The sequence below is a fragment of the Schistocerca cancellata genome, chromosome 3 (assembly GCF_023864275.1).
Source record: "Schistocerca cancellata isolate TAMUIC-IGC-003103 chromosome 3, iqSchCanc2.1, whole genome shotgun sequence".
Classification (NCBI taxonomy): Eukaryota; Metazoa; Arthropoda; class Insecta; order Orthoptera; family Acrididae; genus Schistocerca; species Schistocerca cancellata.
The window spans coordinates 20,478,407-20,506,116 of NC_064628.1; the positions used below are offsets into that span (position 1 = coordinate 20,478,407).

The 27,710-nt window shown below is 42.6% G+C and overlaps 1 protein-coding gene across 1 annotated transcript in view; it reads left to right on the forward strand.

The window, feature by feature from the left end:
- The window catches only part of LOC126176811 (regulator of MON1-CCZ1 complex), a 92,276-nt gene that overhangs the window by 11,644 nt on the left and 52,922 nt on the right, over positions 1-27,710 (forward strand). The window contains exons 2-7 of the mRNA XM_049923994.1: positions 4,211-4,372; positions 5,161-5,304; positions 5,409-5,583; positions 9,991-10,150; positions 10,546-10,651; positions 12,930-13,094. Of these exons, the coding sequence (XP_049779951.1) occupies positions 4,211-4,372; positions 5,161-5,304; positions 5,409-5,583; positions 9,991-10,150; positions 10,546-10,651; positions 12,930-13,094 (912 nt within the window). The remainder of the gene's footprint in view (positions 1-4,210; positions 4,373-5,160; positions 5,305-5,408; positions 5,584-9,990; positions 10,151-10,545; positions 10,652-12,929; positions 13,095-27,710) is intronic.

Consider the following 27,710-nt stretch of genomic DNA (forward strand, 5'->3'; position numbering starts at 1 on the left):
AGTAGCAAGTAGGAAGAATGAGCACCTAAATCTTTTAATACAGCTCTGATTTCTCTTATTTTGTAACAATGGTAATTTCTCCCTGCATTGGTGTGCGTCAACAAAATAGTTTTGCATTCAGAGGAGAAAGGTGATGGTTGAAATTTTGTGAAAAGATCATGCCACAAAAAATGTCTTTGTTTTAATGATTGCTGTCCTAGCTCGTGGGTCATATCCATGACACTCTCTCCCCTGTTTTGTGGTGATACAAAACAAGCTGCTTTTCTTTGAACTTCTGTGAAGTGCTCCATCAATCCTGTCATCTAGTAAGCACCCCACACCATGCAGCAGTGCTCTAGCAGAAGACAGACAAATGTGCCCTCCGCCACACACCGTTGGGTGGCTTGCGGAGTATAAATGTAGATGTATAAATGTAGATGTATTTTGGACAGTCTCTTTAGCAGATTTGTTGCATCTTCTTAGTCTTTGGTTCACTTTTCCCACAAAATTTTCCATGTGATAGTTCCTGTTGAAGTTGTTTGTAATTGTAGTCCCTTGACATTTAGTTGAATCAGCAACCTTTTAATTTGTTGGATTCCCACATTTTCCTTGCTCGGGGTCTGGGTGTTGTGTTGTCCTTATGCCTGTATTGTTATAATAGACACTACTATTGAGATAGTTGGATGGGCACAACCTGCAAGCCAATAAACTGAAAAAAAGCTGTACATTTGTATTCTTATTTATAATATAACCAAAATTTAACAGGTGTTCTTAACATTCTTGTGGAAGACCTCACACATCCTATTATTCAGGATCAGTTGCCACTTATCACGCCATACAGAGATCTTGTCTAAATCATTTTGTAATTTGTATTGATCTGATGATTTTACTCGATGGTAAACAACAGCATCATCTGCTAATAATGTAAGATGGTTGTTCGTTTTGTCTCCCTAATTATTTGTATAGATTAGATATAGTAGTGGGCCTCTACATGTCCAGATGTCATTTTTGTTTCACTCATTGTTTTCCAATCAGTTATTACAAACTGTGTTCTTTTTGACAGGAAATTGTGAATCCAGTCACACAACTGATATAATACTCCATAGGCATGCAATTTGGTAAAAAGCTGTCTGCAAAGAATGGTGTCAAAGGCCTTTGGAAATCTAGTAATATGGAACCAACTTGAGATCCCTTGTCCAAAGACCTCATTATTTTGGGTGAATGAAGAGTAATGTTTTCAGAAACTGTGCCTTGTGTCATTAGGTTATTTTCTTTAGGAATTTCAAAATATTCAAGCACACAATGTGTTGCAAAATCTTACTGAAAGTTGAATCAGTGTTATGGGTGCATAATTCAGCAGATTACTTCTATTTCCTTTCTTGTGTGTTTGTGTGAACTGTGCAACATTCCATTTCTTAGGTATGGATCTTTCATCAAGCAAGCAGTTATATATGACTGTAAAATATGAAGCTGTTGCATCAGCATCTTTGAAAGGAACCTAATTAGTATACAATGTGGACTGGAAGACTTGTTTTTATCTGGTGACCTAAGTTACCTCACTACTCCGGGACTATCTGCTTCTAAGATACTTTTGTTATCAGGAGTTCTTGACTTGAATTTTGCAATATTTACTGCTTCTTCTTTGGTTAAGGAATTTTGAAAAATATTGTTTAGTAACGCCACTTTAGTGACACAGTCATCAGTGACGTTATCATTGCTATCACACAGTGAAGGTCTTTTATGTGTGCTGCCATTGGTACATGTTACATAAGACCAGAATCTATCTGGGTTTTTTGCCAGATTTCAAGATAGAGATTCAGTATGGTAATCCACACTAAATTTCGAGCTTGTGGGAAATGTTGCCAGTCTTGGAGATTCTGTCTTACATGAAATGTGGCACACTTTTTTTGTTGCTTCTGCAACAGTGTCCTGACTTCGTTTGTGTATTATGGTGGATCTATTTATTTATTTATTTATTGTTAATTTATTTGGTATGAATTTTTCAATTGCCGGCTGTGGTGGCCGAGCGGTTCTAGGCACTTCAGTCTGGAATCGCGTGACTGCTACGGTCGCGGGTTCGAATCCTGCCTCAGCCATGGATGTGTGTGATGTCCTTAGGCTAGTTAGGTTTAAGTAGTTCTAAGTTCTAGGGGGCTGATGACCTCACATGTTGAGTCCCATAGTGCTCAGAGCCATTGAACCATTTTTTCAATTGCTGTCTGTACTATTTCTTTGAGTCTAAGCCGCATCTATTCTACAATTACATAATTAGTTTGGAAGGAATGAGGACAGCCTCTTGGGAAGCTGTCAAGCAGAATTTTTATGTGCTTTTTTTAGATAGATATATTTTGTGTTTATTTTTGGTCAGTTCATGTGTTATGGCATTCAGTCTTGCTACAATGACCTCTAGGCCGCTAATCTCGGTATCCATCATAAGGCTGTATTTGCTCATGATTATTTGTTGCCAAGAGATTTAATATGTTTTCACAACCATTTATACTTTGTGTAGGTTCCTGAAGTGATTGCTCTAAATAATTTTAGGGAAATGCAGTTAGTATCAGTTCGGATGGTGTTTTACGCCTACCACCATTTTTAAATGTGTATTTTTATCAGCTGATGTCCAAAATGTTTTTAGCCTCCTCACTTATCTATAACCAATCTCCTGGCTAGAAGGCAGTTTTTGAACTGTCTTTGCCCTTAATTGGATTGGCAGAGGGTCAGGTGTAGGTAGAGTTTCTCTCCCAAAGGTAGGAAACCCCTTGTCTGCTCTGCCCTATGTACCTGCTTGACCCATATACTTTCTCTTCGTCTTAAATTCTTTCTCAGCCCTGCCATAAATATTGCTTCCAGTGTCTCAATTTTACTAATGCTACACTCTTTCATAATTCGATCAAATTTGTGGCAGACATTGCTAACTCCAGGTGAACAACATCTAGACCTAGGAACTTGTGACCTCACTGTACCTTAACCCCAAGCCAACAAACCTACTGGCCCCATGCAGAGGTCAGTATTCCTCTTGGGGCTACTTCACTTTCAAATAACTGCTCTGGCTTCAGTTATTCAATCAACATTTCTGGAGTTTCACATGCAGCTTGTGGACAGCATCTTTATTTATACCAATGGCTCTGAGGATGTCCATGGTGTGGCAAAGCTTTTTTGTTGTCTGCAAAGAGCGTTTTAGGCATCACCTTTCAGAACAGTGCTAACTTTTTTGCTATAGAGCTTTTGCGTCTGCCATTTATTTGAATGACCATGTATTAAATTATCAAAAGGGGGGGGGGGGGATTTCATCTACCATGATTTTTTTGTGGTCTTTCGATGAAATTTGATTGTACAAATTACAACATTAATTTGGAGAAACTTACAAAGTTTATGGCTCTCAAGATATAATACAAAGAAGAACTTTTCGCTTAGTACTTACTGGATAGGAAACAAATGGACATATTATTAAGTTCTAACTGTTTTTATGACAAGTCAAAAGGGTTCAATTTACATTTGCTAGTATAAATGACCTTCTATCGTATACTGACAAAGAAAAATTTGTTTTCCTTACTGATAATGCAAAAATCATACTTGAGCCCCCGTATGAATTTGTCAACAAAAAGAACAATAAATGAAAAATTTGGGGAACATATTTGTTGCTTCTCAGAAAATATGTGAACTGAATGTTATAAATTGCAGAGAGGGCAAATTAATTAGAACTCGAATTGGGGATTGCATATTACAGATCTTCTCGAATGCTTAAATTCCCCACTATGTGCCCTACGTGTAATTGCTGATTTTGGTGATGAAAGCTATTTCTAGGATAAGACACTAGGAGTAAAAATAGCTTCCACTAGCTGCAGTTTAACTTCACTCTTCTACAGAAAGGAAAAAAGTGTGTAACATAAAAATATTTGATCATCTCCCATATGAATTAAAGTTGCTGGCAGATAATAAGTGCATTTGAAAAAAGTTGGAAATATTTATGCTTGACATGTACCTCAACTCCATAGGTTAATTTCTATATATGTTGTTGGGTTATATTTATTAGATTTTAATTTAGATTAAGATTAAAGTGAAAATAAAGCTATTATAATTGTAAACAGCCAAGATGTAGCCAGGTTTCTACAGAGAAAATAGCACACTCCACATCATAGCAAGTTGCGGCAAATAACGAATCGTGGAACATGTAAATAAGTGACTGACTCTACCAAGTATCTGCAGTACATGTATATTGGAACTTTTGTAGGTATTTGCTGTAAGATCTGGAGGAGTAACTGGGGTGGTTGTGAAAGGTCCAACGGAGGAGACAACAACAAGTTTTCGAATGGAAGATAAAGGACCTGTTATTTCCATCAAATTCTCACCAAATCAGCAAGTTTTGGCTATACAACGCACAAAAACTTCAGTGGTAAGTGATCCTGAAGTACTGATTATAACTGCACAAAAGGCTTATGTGATTTCTTGAGGCTGTAGCAATAAAGGAGAGTGCTGCATAATAATGGCTCATGGGTAATCCTTACAACACATCTCTGAAGCTCTGGCCTTGCATGTGAATACGTTAAATGTGATTTATGAATTTCTTAACAGTTCTGAACAGTCATGTGAGAGCTATTAATATAAATTGCTCAAAAGGCTAAATGAGATATTTTAGACTTCCAGTATTGTGTGTCATGTCATATTTTGTAAATGTTGTCACCTGTTCTATAGGAAATGACTCAGAACTTTTATGTACCATTTTGTGCTTCTGTATGTTTTTCCATGAAGTGAGAATATCAATAAAAAGCATTCCTCAAGTGACATGAACACCAAGAATATTTTGTAACTGACTCAAGATATTAAAACAAGATTTTTCTAGAAATGACAATTTAGGAAGGATTATTTTGTCACAAAATCAATACTCATAATGTGTTTATTACAGAGATGGTAAACCAGCTTTGATGTTTGATAATTTGAACGTCATGATTTTGTAATTGTATTCTAGAGGTCTTGTAAGTTGGTTCATTGATATAATGCATATTGATATTTCGTAATGAAACAAAATATTTAAAAATGTAGAGAATGTACTGAGAGGGAAGTCTGGGACCTATGACCCACACAACTACATATCCACTTTTGCATGAATATGACACCAGAGTGTGTATTTTGTGTGAATGATTATGTTGATGTGCACTGATATCAGTATTTCTTTATTTGAAGGAATTCATCAACTTCCTGGGTGAAATGGACTCAGTGGAATATTCCCAAAGTTGTAAAGGAAAGAATACAACAATCTTAGGTTTTGTCTGGACCTATGTGAATGAAATAGTATTTGTTACTGATCATGGTGTGGAGCTGTTTCAGGTGATAATGCAAAACTACAAAAAATCAAAAGAACAAAAAGATATCATATATATTTCATCAATTCTTTTACATTGTTGTTTTAAATTAATTTTAATTTTTTGTAGGTTGTCCCAGAAAAGCATACATTGAAAGCCCTCAAATCATACAGTCTCAGTGTTAACTGGTTTGTGTACTGCCCACAAAGTTGTCTTGTTCTACTCTCTTCTGGAACTCTAGGGAATCAAGTACAACCTCTACATTTTAAGCAAGGCAGTATAAACAAACTCAACAAACTCGAGAGTGAGTAAACATGGAATGTAAATTTGTTTGTAAGTTTAAAGCTAAGCAATATTTGTAACTGGGTTTGGGTAGATAAACTTTCCTGCAATTAAATAATAATAATAATAATAATAATAATAATAATAATAAAAGATGATGTAGGGGAGTGCAGTGTTTTTTCTTCCCAAGGGTGCATTTTTGGGACACGTGCTTAGCAAAGATAGTCTCATCCTTATTGATGCCTATGTCAAAGCTATTGTCAATCTGCCAGCACCCAAGAAACTGAAGGAACTCAAGTCTGTTGTGGGTAAGATCTCATATTATGCTCAGTTCATTCCCTGGCCCACGCACATCTGCCATCCTCTTAAAAGGCTTTTATAGAATGGAGTAAAGTTTTTCTGGCCTGCTTTTCAATTTCTCATGCAGTGTTTGTGCTGTGCTTTCTGCCTGGCTTCTTTTATATCAGATAAACCTTAAACTCTAGCCCGTGATGTGTTCCGGTCTGGCTTTGTTGCAGTTGTGCCCCATGGGAACCCAGATGGCATTGAACAGCCCATCGCATGCACTTTGTAGAAGCATTTTGCTGCACAGTGTAATTATTCAGAGATGGAAAAGGAGAAGCCAGCTGTTATTTTTGGAGTTAAAAGTTTCACGTTTTCTTGTACGGGGTCAGGGTTCTTCATCATCACTGACCAAAAGCCACTGGTTTCCTTGTTTGGTCATCATTCCAAGCTGCCTGAGAGGGCTGCCCATCGAGAGCAGAAATGGATCCCCTTTCCCAGTAGCTGTTGCTATGTCATTCGTTACCACTTCACCATTCAGCATGCCAATGACAATGCGCTACTGCACCTACCTGTGGGGTCCGATATGAAGTTCGATCAGGAAGAGGCTCTCGTGTGTGTGTTTGATGACGTCTTGCAGCAAGCCCTGTCAGAGTTTCTGTTGACAGTACAAGAGGTCACATCCAACATGGCCACTAACCCCATTCTTTGGAAAATCCTTTCAGTTGTCCAGTTTGGTTAGCCCGAGCACATGTCTTTGGATACTGATCTGGCAAGGTGTATATTTTTTCTCCTGCATGATCAACTCACTGTTGTCCAGATGATCCTCATTCTTGCCATGGGCAAGCAATGCTGTTGAGTTGTTGCAGCTGTAGCATTGCGGCCTCACAAAGTCCAGTTGCTGCATGCACTGCACTGGGGAATGACTCTTATGATGACATTGGCTCTTATGATGACATTGGTGCCATATTACGTCTACTGGCCGGTGATAAAGCATGACATTGGACATCTGGTGCAGGCTTACAGGGCCTGTGGATGTAACCAGGATGCACCACTGTGCCAGTTTTCTCTGTGGATGGCCCTGGAGCACCCTCGGGACAGGATGCGTGTCAGTCTTGCGGGTCTGTGTTTGAGTGGCCTGTGGTTGTTGGTGGTCAGTGGATTACCCCATTTGCTGTCTGCAGCCAAGCTATCCTCCACATCATTGACTGCCACTGTTTGTGTGTTGTCTGTTATTTTTTTCCATTTGTAATGCTAGGTAATTTGTGCCACAGGGCTTTGAAAGCTTTTGTCTTTGCAGTGATATCTGGCCTCTTGACTGCTGCCTTGTTTCATTTGGCTTATGACTCAGAGGTGGAGCTCTTCGCATGTACATATAAGACCCAAATGAAGAAGTCTGTCTCTGCCTCCGCCTCTTTCCGCAGTGATGCATTCTCAAGTTTTTTGGTCGGATACCAGATGATGCTGGTTGATGGATGCAGTCCAGCAGAATGTTTTTATGGGCACCAGCGGTGGTGGTCTCCTGGATTTGTCGCATCCTGCAGTGTAGTACACTGTATTTTCCTCTCAGAGCTACTGTTTGCAGCTGATCCTTTGTGTTGGCAGCGGGATGGCTGCTGGATTTTGTGTTGAGCCATAAAGATCAGCAGTTTATTATGGTGGATGTAGGTAGGGAGCAGATGACCCATCATACAAATCAGTTGCGCCCGTGTCCTGTTGCGGCATTGCTGCCGTGGTCTTCTGGTTAGCCGAGTGGCAGGATTGGTCATGACATTCTTCCAGGGGCAGGCTCCCACTTGCAGTGGTGCATCCTCCCATTGCCACCCACTGTGCACCCTCCATTGTTCTGTTGCCTGCAGCCTCAGGGACCAGTGAGGGAGTCTCTAGCCTGTGGCTGCCAATGTGAAGCTTATGGATTTTGATCCACTCTTCTCCACCTTTGCCTCCCCTCTCCCCTTGCTGATGGAGATGGCCTCATCTCCACTGCTGCCAGTTGCCGCCCCCCCCCCCCCCCCCACTCCATTTCCTCAGCCTACATGGCCTTTTGCCCTAGCCAGGAGTGGTTGGTCTTCTCTGCCTCTGCAGCAATGGTCACCGCCTAATTCTGGGCATTTTAGGCCTTATAATGCCTTTTCAGGGAGAGAGGAAGTTAGTATCCCCATAACGGACATTGTGATGAAGGAAGATGAGCTGGCATCTGTAGCACAGTGAAATAATGCAGAAACCTGCCATAGAGGGTGCACATGATACATAGTATGGACAGACAGACCCTCTCACAGAAGTGTTTATGTGCATTTGATAGCAAGTTGGTGGTTCTGTGCTCCAGGGCTTATGCTGAGTTCAACTACTGTGGATCTCTCTTTGTTCTTCATCCTGAGTGTTGTTACCAAGTGCTCAGTTGTCTGCTGCCCATGAGCTTATCCCCGTGTATGTCTCTGTTTGGTTTCAGATTTTCTGCTTCCCATAGACTGACTTGTATGGCGAGTTTTCATTTCTTCTCAGGGGCTTCTGTTCCTTGGTCATCATCAAGCCACTGTTGGCTTGTGCAGTAACTGTGCCAACAGTTTAGTGCAGTGTAGTGGCACTGTCACATCTGTGCAGATACTAAAAAGGGGAGTATGAGATAGGGGGTGTGTACTGTAGTAAGAGACCAAGATTTGACTGCAGTAAATAGTTTCAAAACAATGTACACCGATGAGCCAAAACATTATGATCACCTGCTTAATATTGCATTGGTCCAGCTGTGCAATAGAATACAGCATTGATAATGTGTGGAATGGATTAACCAGTTCTTGATAGGTTTTTGAAGGTACGTGGCAGCAGGTTTGTATGCGCAGGTCATGAAATTCCAGTAAATTATGGGCCAGTGATTTATGGGCGTGGAGCTGCCAGTTGATAGCATTTTGGATGTGTTCCATTGGGCTCAGATAATTCAGATTTGATGCTGAAAACATCAACGTCAGTTTGCTATCATGTCCATAAACTTTCTCTTGCATGCTTCTTGCCTTGTGACATGCACAGTTATCCTGCTGAAAGAAGCCAACACCATCAGGGAAAACACCAGGAATGAAGGGGGTCCACAATAATGTTCACATAGTCTGCATGAGTCATGGTACCTTCAATTAGTAGCACAGATCCCATGGAAGGAATGCTCCCCATAGCCTTACACTACCTCCATTGAGCTAACTGTCCATGTTTTGAGCAGCCATTTGCACTGATGATGGCATGTCTGAATATGACCATTGAGCTGGTGCAACAAGAAACATCTGACCATTCAAAACATTTCCATTGATCCACAGTCCACTCTTGATGATCCTGTACCCACTGTAACCATAATTGATGGTTCTGTTGGATCAACATGGGAACAAATAGGGGCAATCTGCTGTGATGACCCATGTTCCGCAGTGTGCAGTGAATGGTATGCTGTGAAACACTTGTGCCTGCTCCAGCATTGTGCTCTGTCATCAGATTGCCACCTGTCCTGCTTTACACAGCAGGCAAGCTTCTAATTTCCATGTTTTGTGATGAAATGTGGACATATAAAACCTTGTCAGCTACTCAGGGTTGCACATCCTTCAACCACTTTCCATAGGTGCTCATGACAGTAGCATGCAAACAGCCAGCCAACTGTGTCATTTTTGAGATGTTTGTTGCTGGGTGCCAGGCCATAAGTCAAAGTCAGTTATGCCAATGGATTTTCCCATTTGCAGCCTGTATTGTCATTAAAAGGATTCCCCTATTCATCTCTGTTTTGATATGATTTCTCAGTTTTTCATGGCTGATCATCTAGAAGCACACCTTTACCATCTCTGTTTCACTTACATACTTTCCTTTTTGTGTGCTGTGTCCACTACGCCACCAGGTAGCATTCAGCCTCTTGGTTGCTAATTGTCATAATGTTGCGGCTCATCAGTGTAGGTTGCAGTAGTTATTCAGAGATTAAAAAGGCTTGTAGGGAATAGACTAGGTTGTAAAATTGCATCAAACCAGTGTTCGGACTGAAGGCCACAATACACACTGCATATTAGATGATACTTAAGTGTTTGAAATTAGTGTGCTAATGAATAAAATTATGTTGTTGTTACACTCACTGTTGACAAGAATTGGAGCTAATTTGGTTATACTGTTCTTTTTATGTGCACTACAGTTGAGCTTCCTGTTATTCCAAAACCACCAAAATTATGCCTTTTGGCAAGGGATGTAATATTGGCTGTGCTGTATGGACAACCAAGTATTGTTGTTCTTCGTCATCAACCTAGGGGCGTTGGCTCACCTGGTGCTGAAGTGGTTGTGTACACCATTCAAAAGTAAGAAAACACTCATAACTATCAAATTTCAGAGACTTCTAAAGAAAATAGACAAAATAAAATTTAATGGAATCTCAATTATCCATTTTATTGGCACCATAATTTTTTTCTAAACCTGTGTCTGAGTTTGTGTTACAAATATCTGTCAGTGCTAGTATTGTGTAATATTTTCTTTTTTATTTGAATAAAAAAATAAAAAAATAATAAAATTTTCAAAATTGCAGCATTACCAGAGATTCCATAAGCTACGAGTTAAACTAATTTCTAAGATAACATAAGTTGCATATAAAATGTGATAAACTTGTGGGAAGGAAGTTGCATTTGTAATAATTTAGAAAGTTGTGCTCAGGGTGGAAAACAGCAAATAATTTTGTAATTTTTCTATGTTCTTGCAGGATGCTGATGGCAAAAAAGACTCACATTCTGCGATTGGATATGAGTGGGCGTTTTGCAATTAATGTTGTTGATAATTTGATTGTTGTTCATCATCAGGCATCAAAGGTAACTAGTAGATAACAATTTTTCACATCAACACCTTTGTAAAGGGAGAAAAAGTCAGTTTAAATTTAAATTAGAGTTTTAAAAAGTTTCTGTAGGATATTAGCAATTGTACACTGAAGGAGAAAAATATGTAGGAAACTAAGACTGAGTTTTATTCAACCGCTGGAGATCACACAAAGTAGTACAGACATTGTCAAATTTCTTTAACTTATTGCAGTAATTATATTTCCTTCTTGTGTCTACTTTCGACCTATGCCATAATTGGAGAGCAGTTGTCCTGTCTGTATAGATATGCTGTTTTTTTTTTTTTTTTCTTTGATGCAATGACTCTATATTACTTTCACTTTGGTAAGTAAACTAACACAATTTCTCGACATAGAGGAATCATCTTGTAAATGCTGTGACATACAATCATTCTAAATTTCACTGTTTATAGTAAATGTTTTCATAAATAATAAAGTCAGTTTTCAATAACCCTTGCTTTTTACTCCTTCAATTTGAAACTCCTGCCACACATTGCTATTCTCTCATTGATCCATCACATTTTTAACATTGCTGCCTGTGCTATACTTGAACCCCAAGAGTCTCGTTGGTATGATCAGCCAATCTGTAAGATGTGCTGGGCTGTTATCTTATGGTTACTTCAGTTGCAACTACAAAACTAGTGATTTAGATGTATAATGAACTCAATTTATGGATGAACAAGGAAATTATGTGTTATTTCTGTACAATTGTGAAAAAGAACCTTTTTCACCATAATTCTGATCAGTACAAGCTCCTCCAAAGAGGATGTTTGATCTGCAACTGGAGGGGAAGAGGCCCAGAGGAAGACCAAGAGATAGATGGGTGAAGGGAGTGAAGGAATGTGTGATGAGAAGAGGAGAGAACTGGACGAAGGTGGAAGAGGGGGAATGGTGGAAAGACAGAACACGATGGAGAGGCTTGTGTTCCCGACAGACCCAGCCAGTGGCTGGAAACTGTCCAAGATGATGATGATGACAAGCTGGCAGAAGTTAGAAACCTTCATCTGGATTGCATTTTTGCTCTTTAACGAAAGCATAATGTGTTATAGTAGGTTGAATTTTATATCGTATCTGTTGCTACAAATAAAAACCACATTTGTACATGAATGTCTCTATAATGGGCTTTCATGAAACCTTTTTGCTGTTGTGTGCAATTTTTACCATACCAGATGAATGGTATAAACTGAAATGTGTTAGTGCTGCATATGACACTTTTTTCCCCTCAGTGGTTGTTTTTAGTTTTAAATATATTATGTGCTGTCTGAAAGTACTCATCTTCTTCTAATGTCACCCAGGTAAGCTAAAAGATTGTACACCCCTGATGTAGAAGGAGGCGAGTAATGATGCCTCACTCTTCTATAATAACAAAGTTATAAAGCTACTGTGACAGTGCAAGCAGCTGTGTAGCAGATTAAAAAAAGTTAACCTTTGAGAAATGAAAGTAAAAAGAAGAGTTCAATTAATTAAAAAGAAAGTGTCATTTAAAGAAGTTTTTTGCTTTGCATCATATTATGCAATGGAATTAAATTTCCTGATAGATTAAAACTATGTACCAGACTTGGATTCTTAATGCAAAGTGGTAGAGTTACTGGTAGAACTGAAGCTGTGAAGACAGGTTAAGAGTTGTATGGATAACTCAGCTGGTAACAACACTTCCTTTGAGAGGCAGTGGAACACTTAAGAGTCCAGAACTTTCATACAGTTTTAATTTGCCAGGAAGTTTCATAAATGTGCAGACTCCACTGCAGTGTGAGAAATTAATTGGGAATTTTGCTTCCAATTCAATCTTGTGTCCACAGATGCAATGGAACACGAAAAAGATTTTACAAGAGCCATTAGGTAGTGAGCATTAAGTGTAGGTTGTGAACAATGGTATTCTCTTTCCGTGGCTTCCGTGGCTGTAGAAAGCAAACAGAAATGGTGGGGTTGTCATAGAATGGGAGACAAGAAACATAAAGGTTTAGAGAATCCCACTGCATTTAACTGGCTAATTTTCTTTGGTGATAATGTCTGGAAAACTGGTGGATATTAAACCCTAATTTTCCTTCTGCAGAACTGGTCTGGTGTTTTCTTTTTTCACTTCCTTTTTCAGTTTTACATATATTTTTGTAACTTTTCTAAAGACATAATATTTATCACAGTCATGTTTTCTGGTTATCTTTGCTCCCATTCTATCTGTTTGCTGTTGTATTTGTATTGTGTAATGCTGCTTGAATTACTTGTGTAATGGACATAACTCTATTATGTGATTACAGACATCTATGCTCTTTGACATCAACATGAATGGAGAATCTGATGGCTTTGTGTCATATCACCAGCCAGTAGCAAATCCAAGGCCAATTAAACCATTCAGCCTCAGACTTCCACCTGCCACGACGACACAGGTTCTGAATGAACCTGCGCAAATGAACTGTGATCTCTGTATCCTTCAGACTTCTGTGTACTATGTGTATCGATTGTTGTTATTTTTGTATCAAAGAAATGGACTACTTATGTGTGACTATTACATAAAGAAATTGTCATAATTGTTTAGTCATATAAAGGTTTATTTATTTATGTAGTTTATAACAGTGTCAACAGTGCAAGAAGGCGTTACCCAGTTGGAGGGTGGGGAGGTCAGGAGTTGCCTTGCCAGAGCACCTGATATAACCCCCTCACACCAGGCATGTGGGTTCTATAGTGGGAGCAGGAGTAAATATAGTCACACTCTGGATGGAAGCAATTGATTTATTTCTTAGGCTCAGACTACAACAGTTGCCAGCACTGCAGACTGCCAACGCTTGCTGGTGCTGTGCCGCAGCAGTGTCTGATGACAGAAGTGGTGGCATCTGGGGAGTGAACCTCAGTCCCAACATCTGGCTGCTGGCACCTGGTGATGGTAGGTGCTAAGTGGGTCAGTGGCTATAAGGGTCCTAATTTGACCTTTGTTCGTTTGGAGCTAATGCTGATCTGTACGGCAGGCAGTCCTGTAAGATGACAGTCGATGATGGCTGCACCAGTGGATGGTGTGGTAGTTTGCTCCACAGTGGCCACCAATTTGGTGTGCAGCCAGTGTTTAAATGAAGCTGGGTCAGGCATGTTGACATGCAGATATCCCGTGTGTTGCATAGCTCCCCTGTCGGAGTGCTGCAGCTGCATCTTGGATTTCGGTAACACTGGTGGTTGTTGATAGAGCGGTCATACCAACATACTAAGAGCACCCTAGTTGATGTAATGCTGTACTGACTGATTATTGCGAGCAACGCAATTGCAGCAAGGGTTGCTTGTGTTGGTTCATTTCTTCCCTATTTGAAGAATTTGACCCACTGTATTCCATGCTGTGGTTGTAACTGTATAGCTTCCTTTTTGCACTAAGAACGATCACACATTATAATCACAATATTATGATAAGGAATGTTGCTACTCACCAGATAGCGGAGATGCTGAGTCACAGATAGGCACAACAAAAAGACTGTCACAAATAAATAAAGCTCAGTGTGGTTTCAGTTGGCTGAGACTGTAGGAATGTTCGTGCGTGTGTGTGTGTGTGTGTGTGTGTGTGTGTGTGTGTGTGTGTGTGTGTGTGTGTTTTTCTATGTCTATTGTTAACAAAGACCTTAATGGCTGAAAGCTTTATTTATTTGTGACCGTCCTTTTGTTGTGCCTATCTGCGACTCAGCATCTCCGCTATATGGTGAGTAGCAGCTTTCCTTTTCATAATATTGTTACATTCCATCCTGTATTTTCCACATTATAGTCAGTGAAGGCAGGCAATACTCTTATTCTTGCAAGTATTGATGAATTACTTATTTTATATGTACTGGTTAAAATATTATATATTAACAGAGACAGTTCTGCTTTTTCCAGTTGTCGTACCATTTTTCCATAAGGACCAACATTGTAGGTGGGTAGAAGGGTGGTAAGGGTGGGATTTGGATTGCCCTTTGCATATGGTAACAAAAGACAGCACTTATCATAATAAAGACTAAGAGACTGATTGAAATAGAAGTTACTAATGCAGGGAGTTGTTGCTGATGTTCTTGAAATATTGCCTTACCTGACCCAGTAGCTGTTCCATTGAAATTCGATTATCCTGAGCTGCTCTGATTTCTCCAGGGAAGCAAAATGTGTTGAGTGCTAGGTGGGGTTTAGGTATGTTAGATTTTGACTGTGCAGAAACTCAAAAGGAAGACTGGTGGGTAGGTAAAGCAATGAATAGGTAGTTTTCAGTGTTGTGATTCCTGCCGTAGCTGAAATGTACAGTCAGTATCTTCCCCCACCTAAGACGATCGACCTCATGACCTCAGTGCATGTGGAGATGCATGTGCTACTGCAGATATAATTTTCTCACTTGGCCTTTACCTCCTACCACTTCTTTCCTCTCCTTTGAGGAAACTGCTGGCAACTGTGGCAGAGCTTCTGGGTTTTTTTGAATGGGTAAACTTGCTCCACATGCACCACAGTAGTGTGTGCTGGGAGATGGGGTGTCATTTAACCACCTGATACGGCCGCCTGATATTGCATAATGAATTTCTTTTTTTTACACTTAGGAACGTAGGGTTCTTTAACGTTACCCATTGTCTAATGTGGAATTTAGGCAGTTTTGTTTTCCTCTTTGTGCATTTTCTTGCCATTCTAGTACTTTAGTATTTGCTTTCTTTAACTGACATCACATCTCTATTACCGTTTTTGTAAAACTTTGGATACTTGACCACAACCTCACCAGTGGGTGGTTTACGTAATCTGAAAGGGGAAGGCATTTTCTGTCCATAGAAAACCTCATAGGGTAACAGTTCTGCACTCTTATGCACATGTAAGTTTGCTGCTACTACATATGGTAGCAAAGCATCCCAGTAACTATGGTGACAATTCCTGTAGTAAGTCAACTTTTACTTGTATTATTGCGCATTCACTGTTCTTTTATTAACTTGCAGATGCAGTGTTCTTGTCTGTAACTTCCAACTGTGCAGAAGCCAGTATCATTTGCTTGATCACTTCAAACATAAAATTAGTTCCCTGATTGGTTGTCATGATTTTTGGTGTCCCAACTTCAAGATCCAATGGTTAACCATTGTCTGAGTTGCCATCTCTGCTCGATGATTTGGTATAGCAATCACAGATACAGAGGGTGTTCCGGAAATGTTGCAACAAACTTTGGGAGGGGGGGTTGTAGCGGGTATCTTGAGGAACAAATCTAGGATAGGAATCTGTTTTTGGAAACGTCATCCAATGAAGTTACCGAGCTCGGAAGTTACAGGTGCCACTACCTGCCACTATGCTACACATCCAGCATCAAATGTGACTTTGTACACTGACAGACCATGTGCAGAATTTCTCGTGATGTCGGTTATTCAGTGATCGTGATTGATTGCCACAATCACCAGTGGAGAAGATGGAGCTAGCTGCTGCTTAGAAAGACTTTGTCTCTTATGAGTGGGATGCTTTGTTGCCTCAGAGCAGTTTACTTTTCTGTTGGAACCATCTAAAATCTCCAACGTTTCTTGGTTAACAGGAGGAAAATAAACTGGAGATGGAATCCTGTGTTCAAAACCATAATCCTGCAAAGCAGAAGAGCATCATATCCATAGGAGACAAGGCCTGTCTACATCACAGCCAGCTGCATCTTCTCCACTGGCTATAATAGCAATCAGTTGTGATCACTGAAAAAGAAATTGTTGTGAGAGTTCTGCCTATAGTCTGTCAGCATACAAAGTCACAGTTGCTGCTGAAGGGGTGGTGTAGTTGCAGGTGCTGGCACCTACAACTTCGGTGCTCTGGATTACATTTCCGGACGTGGACTCCTATCCTCGATTTGTTCCTCAAGACACCTTCTACAACCCCTCGAAGTTTGTGCAACATTTCTGGTCTACGCTGTAACGTGTGAGAAGTGATCAATGATGGTTAAAACATAGCAATTCCCACTTGTGTTGTGTGAAGCTCCACCCTTTGTGCACAGTGTACACAGTTCTTTACATATTGCTCGATGCCCTGCTAGCATGTCTGCCACTAATAGTTTAATGCAACATGGAGTTTGTTGTGCACAGTCCTTCATGCCCTACTGAGATAGGATTGTGAGCCACTTTGGTCTCTTGCCGCATAAATTTGCTGGTATGAATATACCTCGTCCGTGCTTAGTCAGCTTATAAAGAACACCATTGTCAGCACAGAACTGCATTTGCGCTGCGAACTGCTAACAATCTGGGTCAGTGTCTTTTGCCATCCATCTGCAGAATTGCCAATATGCTCTATTGCGCACACTTTCCAACTGAGGCTGTCAGTGTTATTGCAAGTTTTCCAGAGGTGTGTAACTTCAAAGGTAAATTCATTAAGACATAATGCTCATTGGGTCGGTTGACTAGCCAGATCCTTCTGGCCCATAAGCCATTTTAATTATGTATGACCTATAACTAATTTGAAATTTATGCCATGCAAATAACAACAGAAATATGTGATATGATTAGTCAGGTTGAGCATCTCTTGTTCTGAGGTTGAGCATCTCTTTTTTTGTGGTATAATAATTATTCTTTGCCTTGTTTAGTTACATGGCAGCACAGACTGTCATGTGCTCTGCTCTGTCTACTTGTTGAGTTTATTTGCATCCTAAGGTGTGATTGTTAGATTGCATAACAATATGAACTGCTTCTAGCAATCTGGGAAACAAGGTCCAGATAAGTGGTAAGTCCTTCAACTGCACAAAGGTTTCTTTGGAGTTCAGTGACCAGTGGAAAATTACCCCCTTCTTCAGAAGGTCTGTGAGGGGCCTCACTGCTTCCTCAAATTTCGGCATGAAATGTTGGTGGTAGTTAACCAAACCTAAAAAAGACTGCAGCTCCTTTTCTCAATCAGAAGCACAAAATTCCCTCATGACTGTTTGCACACCAAACTGTCCAATAACATGGCCTAAGTAGCAAACTTCCTTTGGGACGAGGTGGTAGTTCACCAAACTCAGTGTTAGATGTTCGCACATCATCTTAGCCCATAATGTGGCCTAAGTAGCAAACCTCCTTTGGGACAAAATGGTATTTCTCCAAACTCAATGTCAGCTGTAATGCTTGTAGTTGAGTAGACACATCCTGTAACCATACTACGCACTCTGTGATGTTCTTGGGAAACACTGCAACATCATGCAAGTATATCATGCACTGCTTTGGTTTCAGGCCTTTTAGTTGCTGGCACATTCTTCAATCCAGACAGCATTTGTCGGTACTGGTAATGCTGGATTGAACTGTAATTCCAGTACTACTTCCAACTAATGGAACCTGCTTCAAAATCCATGATTGTAAAATATCACCAGTAGTTACACATTTAAATGTAGACAGTCACAAGAAAACTGAAAAGGCTTACTCCCATACGTGCTTTTCTTTGTTAGAATTACCACTGGTGGCCGCTAAGGGTTGGTACCTTTTTCTATAATCCCATCACAGAGCTGCTGATTTATAAATTCTTCCAACACTGATTGAAAGTGATGTGAAATTTGATATGCTGCATTGTTGGCAATGATCTGTGAGTGCAAAACACCTCTGCATAGTCTTCTAACAATTTTTCATTTTCTCCCTATCTCTTCTTTGTAAATGCAACACTTTCTCCCACACTGTGACTAAAATGGCAGATTGTCCTGGCTTAGAGTTCTCTATAGTTAACTTTTTATTCAAATCTTCCTCCTCCAGTACCTGTATATTGGCTATCATGACATCTTGTGATAGTGCCTCTACCCGAATCAAAATTATCCATAGTGATGGGCACTGTCTTTGTCTTCCACAGCCTTTGGCACTTTGTCCATTATATCAATTTTCACTAAAGATTTCACCGTACACAAAGTTTTGAGTGCCAAATCCATTTGCCTAGACTAGCTTTTGTACCTTGCAGCATTTTATCTTGGGAGTCAATTCTAAGGGAGTGTGCACACAATTTAGGTGGCTTCTCCTGGCCAAGTGGGTTGCCTCGTAGCAGCAAAGTATTCTTGGCAGTAGTACCTAAATGGAATGATGTGCCATCCAGCTCTGCTATCCACCACTCTAGATCAACTTTTAGCATGGTGGTTACTCAGAAAATCCAGTTGAAATATGACATAAAAGCTGCTGCCAACATAAAAGCTGCTGCCAACTGTTGGAAGTACTTCCAAGCAAGCCCAGTAGTCTTTCTTACCCACTCATAGGTTACCGAATGAGTGCACATCACATCCCCTCATTCCTTACGCCACTCAGTTTGCAATGAGGCGAGTCCAAATTTCTTACACCAGACACATATTGACTTACCATGGAAACCTGTGACCAATACTCAGGAAACACTTACATATTCTTTCTCTTACACAGCTGGTCATACAAGATCTGCCACTAATTTTGTACACAACTTTCCTCTGCTTACATTTATTGGGAACACTACACAGTGGCTGCAACGTTACCATTTCTGTTTAATGTTGGCTCCATCTAGCCTATGTATGTGAAAACCTCCACTGACATTGTTGGACCAAATGTGCAACTTGTTAATAATCCCACTCTGAGGTTTCCTGCAGTTGTGCTGAATATGCCCAGGCTAACCATACTTATAATGTGTGACTTATGTATTAAATACCCACCTCTTCTCTTTGGGACTGGTTACTACATCTATTTCTGACAGAGCTGCTGCAGTTGCCACAACCTCTGTCAGTGATTTCAGAAACTCTACTGGTACCTTAGGGAAAACTTCAGAACTCGAGCATATAGGAATGCATTCACTGCTCTTAAATGTGCTTCATGTAGAATGGATTTATTGATGCTGTCATGCTCTGTAAGCTTATAGGTATTAGTATTTAGTTACCTCATACTGTCCACAAAACTTTCTAAGGATTCCCCTTATCTCTGAGATAGACTATTTAGCTGTTTATGATAGTACCTAGAGATGTTTGTCCTCTGCCAGCACTCTAATAACCCTTCCCACAAATCCTGGAAGGAACAAACATCCTGGAACTTGTCACAGCACATAACATATGCCCTTGCTAAATTTAATTGATCCATACTCGACAATTGCTTATTTCTCCACCGTAACTTTGTGGTTGTGTATAGTTTGCCCATAAACATAAAAACTGCAGTAGCCACCAGAAAGATCGTGGGAGGCGCACATCGACACGGCACGGCACATCAAGGACATTAGTTGCCGCAAATAAAGTCCCGTCCACCAGAGGACACTTGAGAATTTGGCCGCGCCCTCTGCCGGCAGAACAATAACTCAAGCAGCATGGGCCATGCCTAGTCAGTTTACATCGGGCATGCCAAGCGGACAGTTCCCGGTCTACAACATGTGAAGTGCGACGGACATTGTGAATCGTGTTACTACACAATTGGTGACGATTAGGGTCGTTCTTTCGCATGTTGCGTCGTTGTACCAGTTTCACAGCTTATCCGCGGCATGGAGGATTTAGTGCGGGTTTTGGTTGAGCAGCAGAAGGAGCTCATGGCAACCATGACACAAGCGCTTCTGGCGTTGCTCTCCATGCTGTCTGTTCCAGTGCCGTTCCCTCCTCCTTTTCCCATGTATCACGAGACAGCAGAGGATTGGGACGCGTATGAACATCACCTTCGACAGCATTTCCAAGCGTTTCATGTTGCCGATGCGGAGGTATGTCATGCTCTTTTCTTGTCTTGGATATCTCCCTCGCTGTATCAAGTTTTGCGGCAGCTAGCGCCATTGCAGGAACCCTCGTCCTTGTCTTTTGACGCATTGTGTTCATTGCTGTCTTCCTATTATCACCGCCGCACGCATGTTGTGGTGGCTAGGGTCGAGTTCTATCAGTGCAAGAAACAGCCCCATCAGTCTTACCGGGTGTGGGCCGCTACCCGGCACGATCTTAGTCGCAAGTGTCATTTTGTCACGGAGCAGTCGCAAGAATCGTATGCCCACGTTATGGTGCGAGACGTCATTGTTCGTTCGGCTCGTGATAGGAAGGTCTGGCAATGGGCCCTGCAGTTGGAAGACCCTTCCCTTGAGGAAGTCCTGTCCATTGCTCAATCGTATGAAATCTCTCACGCCGCAGGTCAACAGTTGGAATCGTGGTGCGATGTCGCGGCGGTTCACGGCGGCGCATCCGCGTACTCTGCATCCAGGGTGGACGAAGTGCGAGCGGTTCAATACGGCCGTTGCGGCTGCTCCCGCACGGCACGTAAACAGAGTTCCGGCCACTGGCCCCTGTTACCGTCCTGTGCATCATGCTATGTACATCATGATCGGTCAGAGTGCCCCCAGCATTGGGCCGTTTGTCGCAAATGTAATAAAAAAGGACACATTGCTAAAGTTTGCTGCTCAGCCTCAAAGGAATCGAAGGAAGCAGGTACAGAGGACATGGACGTGGGCGTTCAGGAAGATTCATCGGGCCAGGCTCCCACCGCATCGGCACACAAGCTCTTTATCGAGGTGTCGGTTCGGTCGTGCCGACTACAACTGCAGGTAGATACGGGCATAGCAGTTTCCTTGTTGAATGCACAAACTTATTCTGACCTTGGGGCGCCCCCGTTGGCGCCAGTTTACCGGCGTACCTGCGGTTATGGTAAACAGTTCATTCCCCTACTGGGTCAATTCATTACCGATGTTACCTACAAATCAGTCACTCGGCCTCTTACTTTTATTGTTGCCAGTGATGTGAGCTCTGCTAACCTTTTTGGATTGGATGCCTTTCAAGCTTTCGGTTTTTCTATCACAGACACCATACAGTTGGTCTCCGAAGATGTTCCCTATCAATCATTGGAATCTTTGACCTCTGACTTTAAGGATGTATTTGAGGAAGGCCTGGGGCGTGTTTCCGACTTTGAAGCTCACTTAACGTTGAAGGTGTCGGCTCACCCGCGTTTTCTACGCGCGAGGCAGATCCCCTTGGCTCTTCGCCCTCAGGTAAAAGCAGAGCTAGACCGGCTGACAGCCCTCGGGGTCGTTCTTCCCATTTCTTCTAGTGAGTGGGCTTTGTCCCTCGTTATTGTCAGGAAACCCTCGGGAAAGTTATGTCTTTGTGGCGATTTCAAGGCCACCATTAATTCCCAGTTGCTGGTAGACACCTATTACTTGCCTCGTTCGGATGAATTGTTCTCCGCCGTGGTGGGAGGCCAATATTTTTCAAAAATCGATCTTTCGGAGGCTTATCATCAGATACCACTTGATGAGGACTCCAAAAGGCTGGCGGTCGTAAACACCCCATTTGGCCTTTACCAATACCACCGGTTGGCCTTTAGAATATCCAGTGCCCCGGCGATATTTCAGAGTTATCTTGAGCATGTCACGTCGACAATCCCTCATTGTATTAATTACCTGGACAACATAATTGTCACAGGCCGCAGCACGGAGGAACACTTGCACAACCTTTGCACCCTCTTCCTCAAATTCAGGTCCGTGGGCATGCATTGCAACCTGCGTAAGTCGAACTTCTTCCAACCGTCCATTGAGTATGTGGGCTACACAATCTCTTGGCACGGTGTCCAGCCGCTAGGAAGTTTGGTCCAAGGTATCGTCAACCTTCAGCGGCTTGCTTAGCTGAAGGAGTTACAAGCTTTTTCAGGCAAGATTGCCTATTACCACCAGTTCATTCCCAGGGCTTCCACCATAGCCCGCCCCCCGCACTGCCTTCTGCACAAGGGTGTTCCTTTTGGTTGGTCACCTGCATGCGAGCGAGCGTTCACCTCGTTGAAGAGCCTCCTCATGTCAGCTCCTTGTTTGGCTACTTTTGTCCCCAATAAGCCGTTGGTCCTGGCTACAGATGCTTCGCAGTATGGGGTGGGTGCGGTCCTGGCCCATCGCAACGCGGATGGCTCCGAGCAGCCACTGGCGTTTGCGTCTAAAACTCTTAGTCCCGCACAGGCCCATTACTCCCAGGTGGAAAAAGAGGCTTTGGCTATTCTCTACGCTGTTACCAAGTTTCACCCTTTCTTGTATGGCACGAAGTTTCAGTTAATCACTGACCATAAGCCATTAATATCGTTATTTGGTCCCGCCTCTCAGATTCCGGATAGGGCGGCCCACAGACCCCTAAGTTTGATCGGGAGGAGATTATGTGTTTTCAGTTGGATGTGGTGTCCCGCCAAGCGGTTGATGGCTTCCCAATCACTAGTTCTCGAGTCGCCAGGGAAACGGCAGCTGACCCGGTTCTTCGGCAAGTAGTTCGCCTCGTTCAGCAGGGGTGGTCGTCCCGACCTCCAGCTCGGCCCTCGGACCCTCTTCGTAATTGTTTTGTTCTATGAGACCGCCTCTCAGTCTTGGAAGGAGTTCTCCTTCTGGCTACCAATGATACAGCTCCTTGCGTGGTTGTTCCTGCAAGTTTGCGAAGGGAGGTCCTCACGTTATTACATGAGGGACACTGGGGTGTTTCCCATACTAAAACCTTGGCTTGCAGACATGTGGACTGGCCTGGTATTGACAGAGAAATTGAGCACTTGGTAGCCGCCTGTTCCCAGTATGCGAGCCAACAGGCGTCTCCCAGGTCAGCGTTCTCTTCATGGCCGCCTGTAACCTAGGCATGGGAACGTGTTCACATAGATTTTGCGGGCCCGTTTCTCAATGGCTTTTGGCTCATTGACATTGATGCTTATTCCTGATTCCCATATGTGGTTCGCTGCTCCTCAACCACTTCAGAAGTTGCAATCCAGGCACTAGCAAACATCTTTTCTGTGGAAGGACTGCCGGTCACCCTGGTATCGGACAATGGATCTCAGTTTATTTCGCAGACCTTCCAGGATTTTTGTAGGCGCTTTGGTATTCGGCACATTTGCTCTCCCCCCTTTCATCCACAATCGAATGGGGAAGCCGAGCGCATGGTGCGAACATTTAAGACACAGATGAAAAAGTATGTGCATGAATTTCCTGTGGAGGAGGGGTTGACGTTTTTCCTGATGGCATACCGGACCACACAGATGGGAGAACGCAGACCTGCAGAGCTCCTCCATGGGTGGCAACCTAGGACTCTGCTGCACCTCCTCTGCCCTGGTCCTCGCCAGTCTTCACAAAACGGGGTACCCGGCTTTCCACCGGGTATGTCGGTCTGGGCACTTGGGTTTGGTCGCAATCCACGTTGGATACCGGCGGTGGTCCTGCGCCGCAATGGCCGCTGGCTCTATACCTTGCAGGCGGCGGACTGGGAGGTACGTCGTCACCAAAATCAGCTATGCCCACGTTTGGGCACCCACCCTCCGACCCCTCAGGTGCTGGCCTCCCCATTGCCGACTGCCGGCACCCGTGTTGTTTTCTCAGGGGACGCTACCACCCCTCCCACCCGTGACTCAGCCACACTGCAATGGTTCTCCGTCTTTGTGGCCTCCAGTAGCTCCAGCACCGGCATCGCCACCGTTAGAGATGCCCCGGTGAGAGCCGGCCCCCCTCGCAGGCCCGGTTTCTCAGGAGGGTGGCTCACCTGTGGTCGTCCCTTCCCCATCGTCCCCACCACTGGGTCTTGCCCCTCCTGAGGTGGACTGGGATCCGGAGTTTGATGGCTTGTCGCCCGTTCTGTCCCGGGCTCCGGTGGTGGGACGACGAGGGCCTCTTCGTGTGGGTCACTTCCAACCATATTCGAAGGTTCCGGCTCGAGGGTTCGCAGATCCCCCCGACTCCAGCCTTCCAATGGACGTGGAGGTCATCGCTACTGCACGACGCTCCACCTTCCGACGCAGTGGATCACAGTGGCTTCACCCCCCCGAAGGAGGAGGAGTGCAGTAGCCACCAGAAAGATCGCGGGAGGCGCACATCGGCACAAGGACAGTAGCTGTCACAAATAAAGTCCTGTCCACCAGAGGACACGCGAGAATTCGGTCACGCCCTCTGCCGGCGGAACAACAACTCAAGCAGCACGGGCCGTGCTCAGTCAGTTTACATTGGGCATGCCAAGCGGACAGTTCCCGGTCTACAACATGTGAAGTGCGTTGGACATTGTGAATCATGTTACTACAAAAACATCTTCCCTACTTGCCTAAACAGTCACTGATGTGGCAGTGCTAGCATCTATAAGGGTATGAGTACACTAGGAGAGGCTGTCCCTTTCTCTTCTTCTCTAACTTCTCTGGTTCCTTGTGCAACTCAAAGCTGTCATCTCACATCTGGGTGACTGCCCCTGGTTGGTCACGTTTTTACTCTCAGTACTTGATGTTATCTTGCTCATAATGTGTTACCACCAGACGCCGACAGGAAAACAACTACACAAGGAGTACCACTAAGTGGAAGGGGGGGGGGGGGGGAGGAAAGACCCAACAAGCTCATACAATATTTATAATTGGCACTTACTTGCACACTTCTGCTGAACACTGTCAATGAATTGCATTTGCATCTGGATGCGCCATTGTTGCTCTACATTTTCAATGTAAATGATGTCCAACACCACACGTAGCCCCCACTATCTCTTCAGACACTAAATGTAACACTGCAGGATGACAACAGTAGGTAATCAATGGACATATCCATTAAGCTCATTGTGGAAGCAGTTGATTTATTTCTCAGGTTCAGCTTACAGTGGACATCCAATGCCATGTCCAACAGAGAGGGGCAAGCATCAAACCCACAGTCCCATTGGGAAAGTGATGTTGTATACTTACCTGTGGCTGCTATTCCTCGTTGTGGCATGGAAGCAGAGTGATGGATCTGCATCAGTTGCTGGTGCTGCAGACTGGCAAGGCTATATTGCATGCTCGGTGTGTTGGCGGCATGCCCCAACAGCTGGTGATGCATCCAGAGAGAGAACATTGGTCTCCAATATCTGACTGGTGGTGCTTGGTGACAGTAGACACTATGCGTATCGGTGACTAGAAGGGTCTTAGTTCAACCCTCAGTCCATCAGAGCTGATGCCAAAGTACAGACATTTGAAGTATTTTCATTTGGGGAATGTTTATTTAGCTCATTTGCATTTTTAATCCTCTTAAACAATGGAAAATCTGGGATGTAATAATGACATGAAGCAGCTAGATTGATGCTTACGGCATACAGGAGGTATTGAGCAGAAAAAAGGCACATTGAAAGAAGACTGCTAGACATTATAAGCTATAGGACAGTGTCCTCCTCCAGATATAGAAAAATGCACACAGGCCTTAGCATTTGGCAATGTGTATTGTGTTATGGGTGTATAAGTGTGTGTGTGTGTGTGTGTGTGTGTGTGTGTGTGTTTTTCTGCATCAGAAGAAGAACATTATCTGACGGCATACAGTATCTAACAGTCGTCTGTCAATATGCTTGTCTGCTGCTCAGTGAAGAGTAGCAATCTGTCCATCTCATTTTGTTGTTACTTAGTCATCTTAATTAAGAAACAACAGTTTTCAATATTGTCAAAAATTGCAGTTAAAGTTTGTTATGCATTGGAACTGCTTTTAAAATGATTTTCCAAGTATAGTTTATGATTATGACTTTAGATCTGGAGAAACATTTTTGCACTTACAACAGTAGTTTCAGCATGACAATAAATTTTTGCATGAATAACATTATTAGAGAAGGGAAGTGGCTACACACCATATAGTGGAGATGCTGAGTCACGATGGGCACAACAAAAAGACTCACACAATTACCGTATTTACTTGAATCTAAGCCGCACTTTTTTTCCGGTTTTCGTAATCCAAAAAGCCGCCTGCGGCTTACAATCGAGTGCAAACCAAGCGGAAGTTCTGAAAAATGTTGGTAGGTGCCGCCACAACTAACTTCTGCCGTCGAATATAAGTAGCGCTACACGGGCATGCTTTGTAGGCACAAAGATAAATACTGGCGCCAAAACCTCCGCGTCAGTAAATAAATTAAAAAAAAAAGGTGGAAGACGAGCTTTTTTTCTCCGATCCGAGTTTCGACCACTGCATTTTCATACATTATCCAACGAAGTAAATACAAATTCCGTATTGTTCATCTTCGAATGTAGCAGAATTTCAATGTACTACGAAAATCCGACATGCAAGACTGTTTGGGATATTTGTCAATATGGCCAACTCTACTTTCTGAATTTTTTCCTACCTATGAGAAGAGATGGTTGCTAATAGGAACCTGATGAAATGTGAATCACATGCAGTATTCTCTTCACCATAAGAATAATACGAATATCAACATTTTGTCATGTATTCCTTCGTGTTTGCTGCTATCTCATTTAAATCCTGCCTGCCTAATAAACTACGAAACTAGAGTGAGACAACAGCAAATGCAGAAGAATATACGTATCGTGTCATGTTTATATTCGTATTATTCTTATGCCTAATAGTGATACAGTCAGAAATGAAGCACGGCAACTGACTAGATTTTTAATTCTAAGATGACTCTAATTTCTGTGCAGAATTTGATGTACTAGAAGATTTTCAAATGGAGAAACATTTTCGCCTAACTCTCGTTCAGAACATGTTCTATCATACGCAGCCTATTATTTGGTTCTTGTTGATCATTATCAAAGAAAGCAGCAGTGTAAGTAACAACAAATAGCAGTCTCTTGCCATTGTTTCGCTAGTGAGACGATTAAATTTTAAGCGGCAGTAGCGCGCACAAAAGCAAGCCATGCCGCGAGCGGCGACAGGCCGTAAAGATGCACTATCAGAATGCAACAAACAATGCGTGACACAGTACAGTAATGCATTTTCAGCTTAGAGTGACGCAAACACCTATAACAAAGAGAACGGTACTTATCAGATCAAAGAAAAATAAGCAATCAATTTAAACCAGACAAAGCACTTGAAAAAGGAAGGGTACCCGTATAAATACGGACGGAGCGCCTGACGCATAGCAAAGGCTACCTGGTGAAGCTTAACTGCTAAGCTTACGACTCGAACCAAACTACTGTAGCTGTATTGTCATTCATTCAACCTAAATTGTGTCTCATATTACAATGGACCAACTTTGTTTCGATTTGGAGGTGCGGCCCAAAACTTTACTCTCCCCTTGAATTTCGAGTCTCAAATTTCTGGTGCGGCTTAGATTCGGGAATTTTTTTTCCCTTATTTCGAGTCTAATTTTTCAGGTGCGGCTTAGATTCGAGTGCGGCTTAGATTCGAGTAAATACGGTATAGCTTTTGGCCATTAAGGCCCTTGTCAGCAATAGACACACATACACACACTCATGCAAACACAACTTGCACACACGTCTGCAGTCTCAGACAAC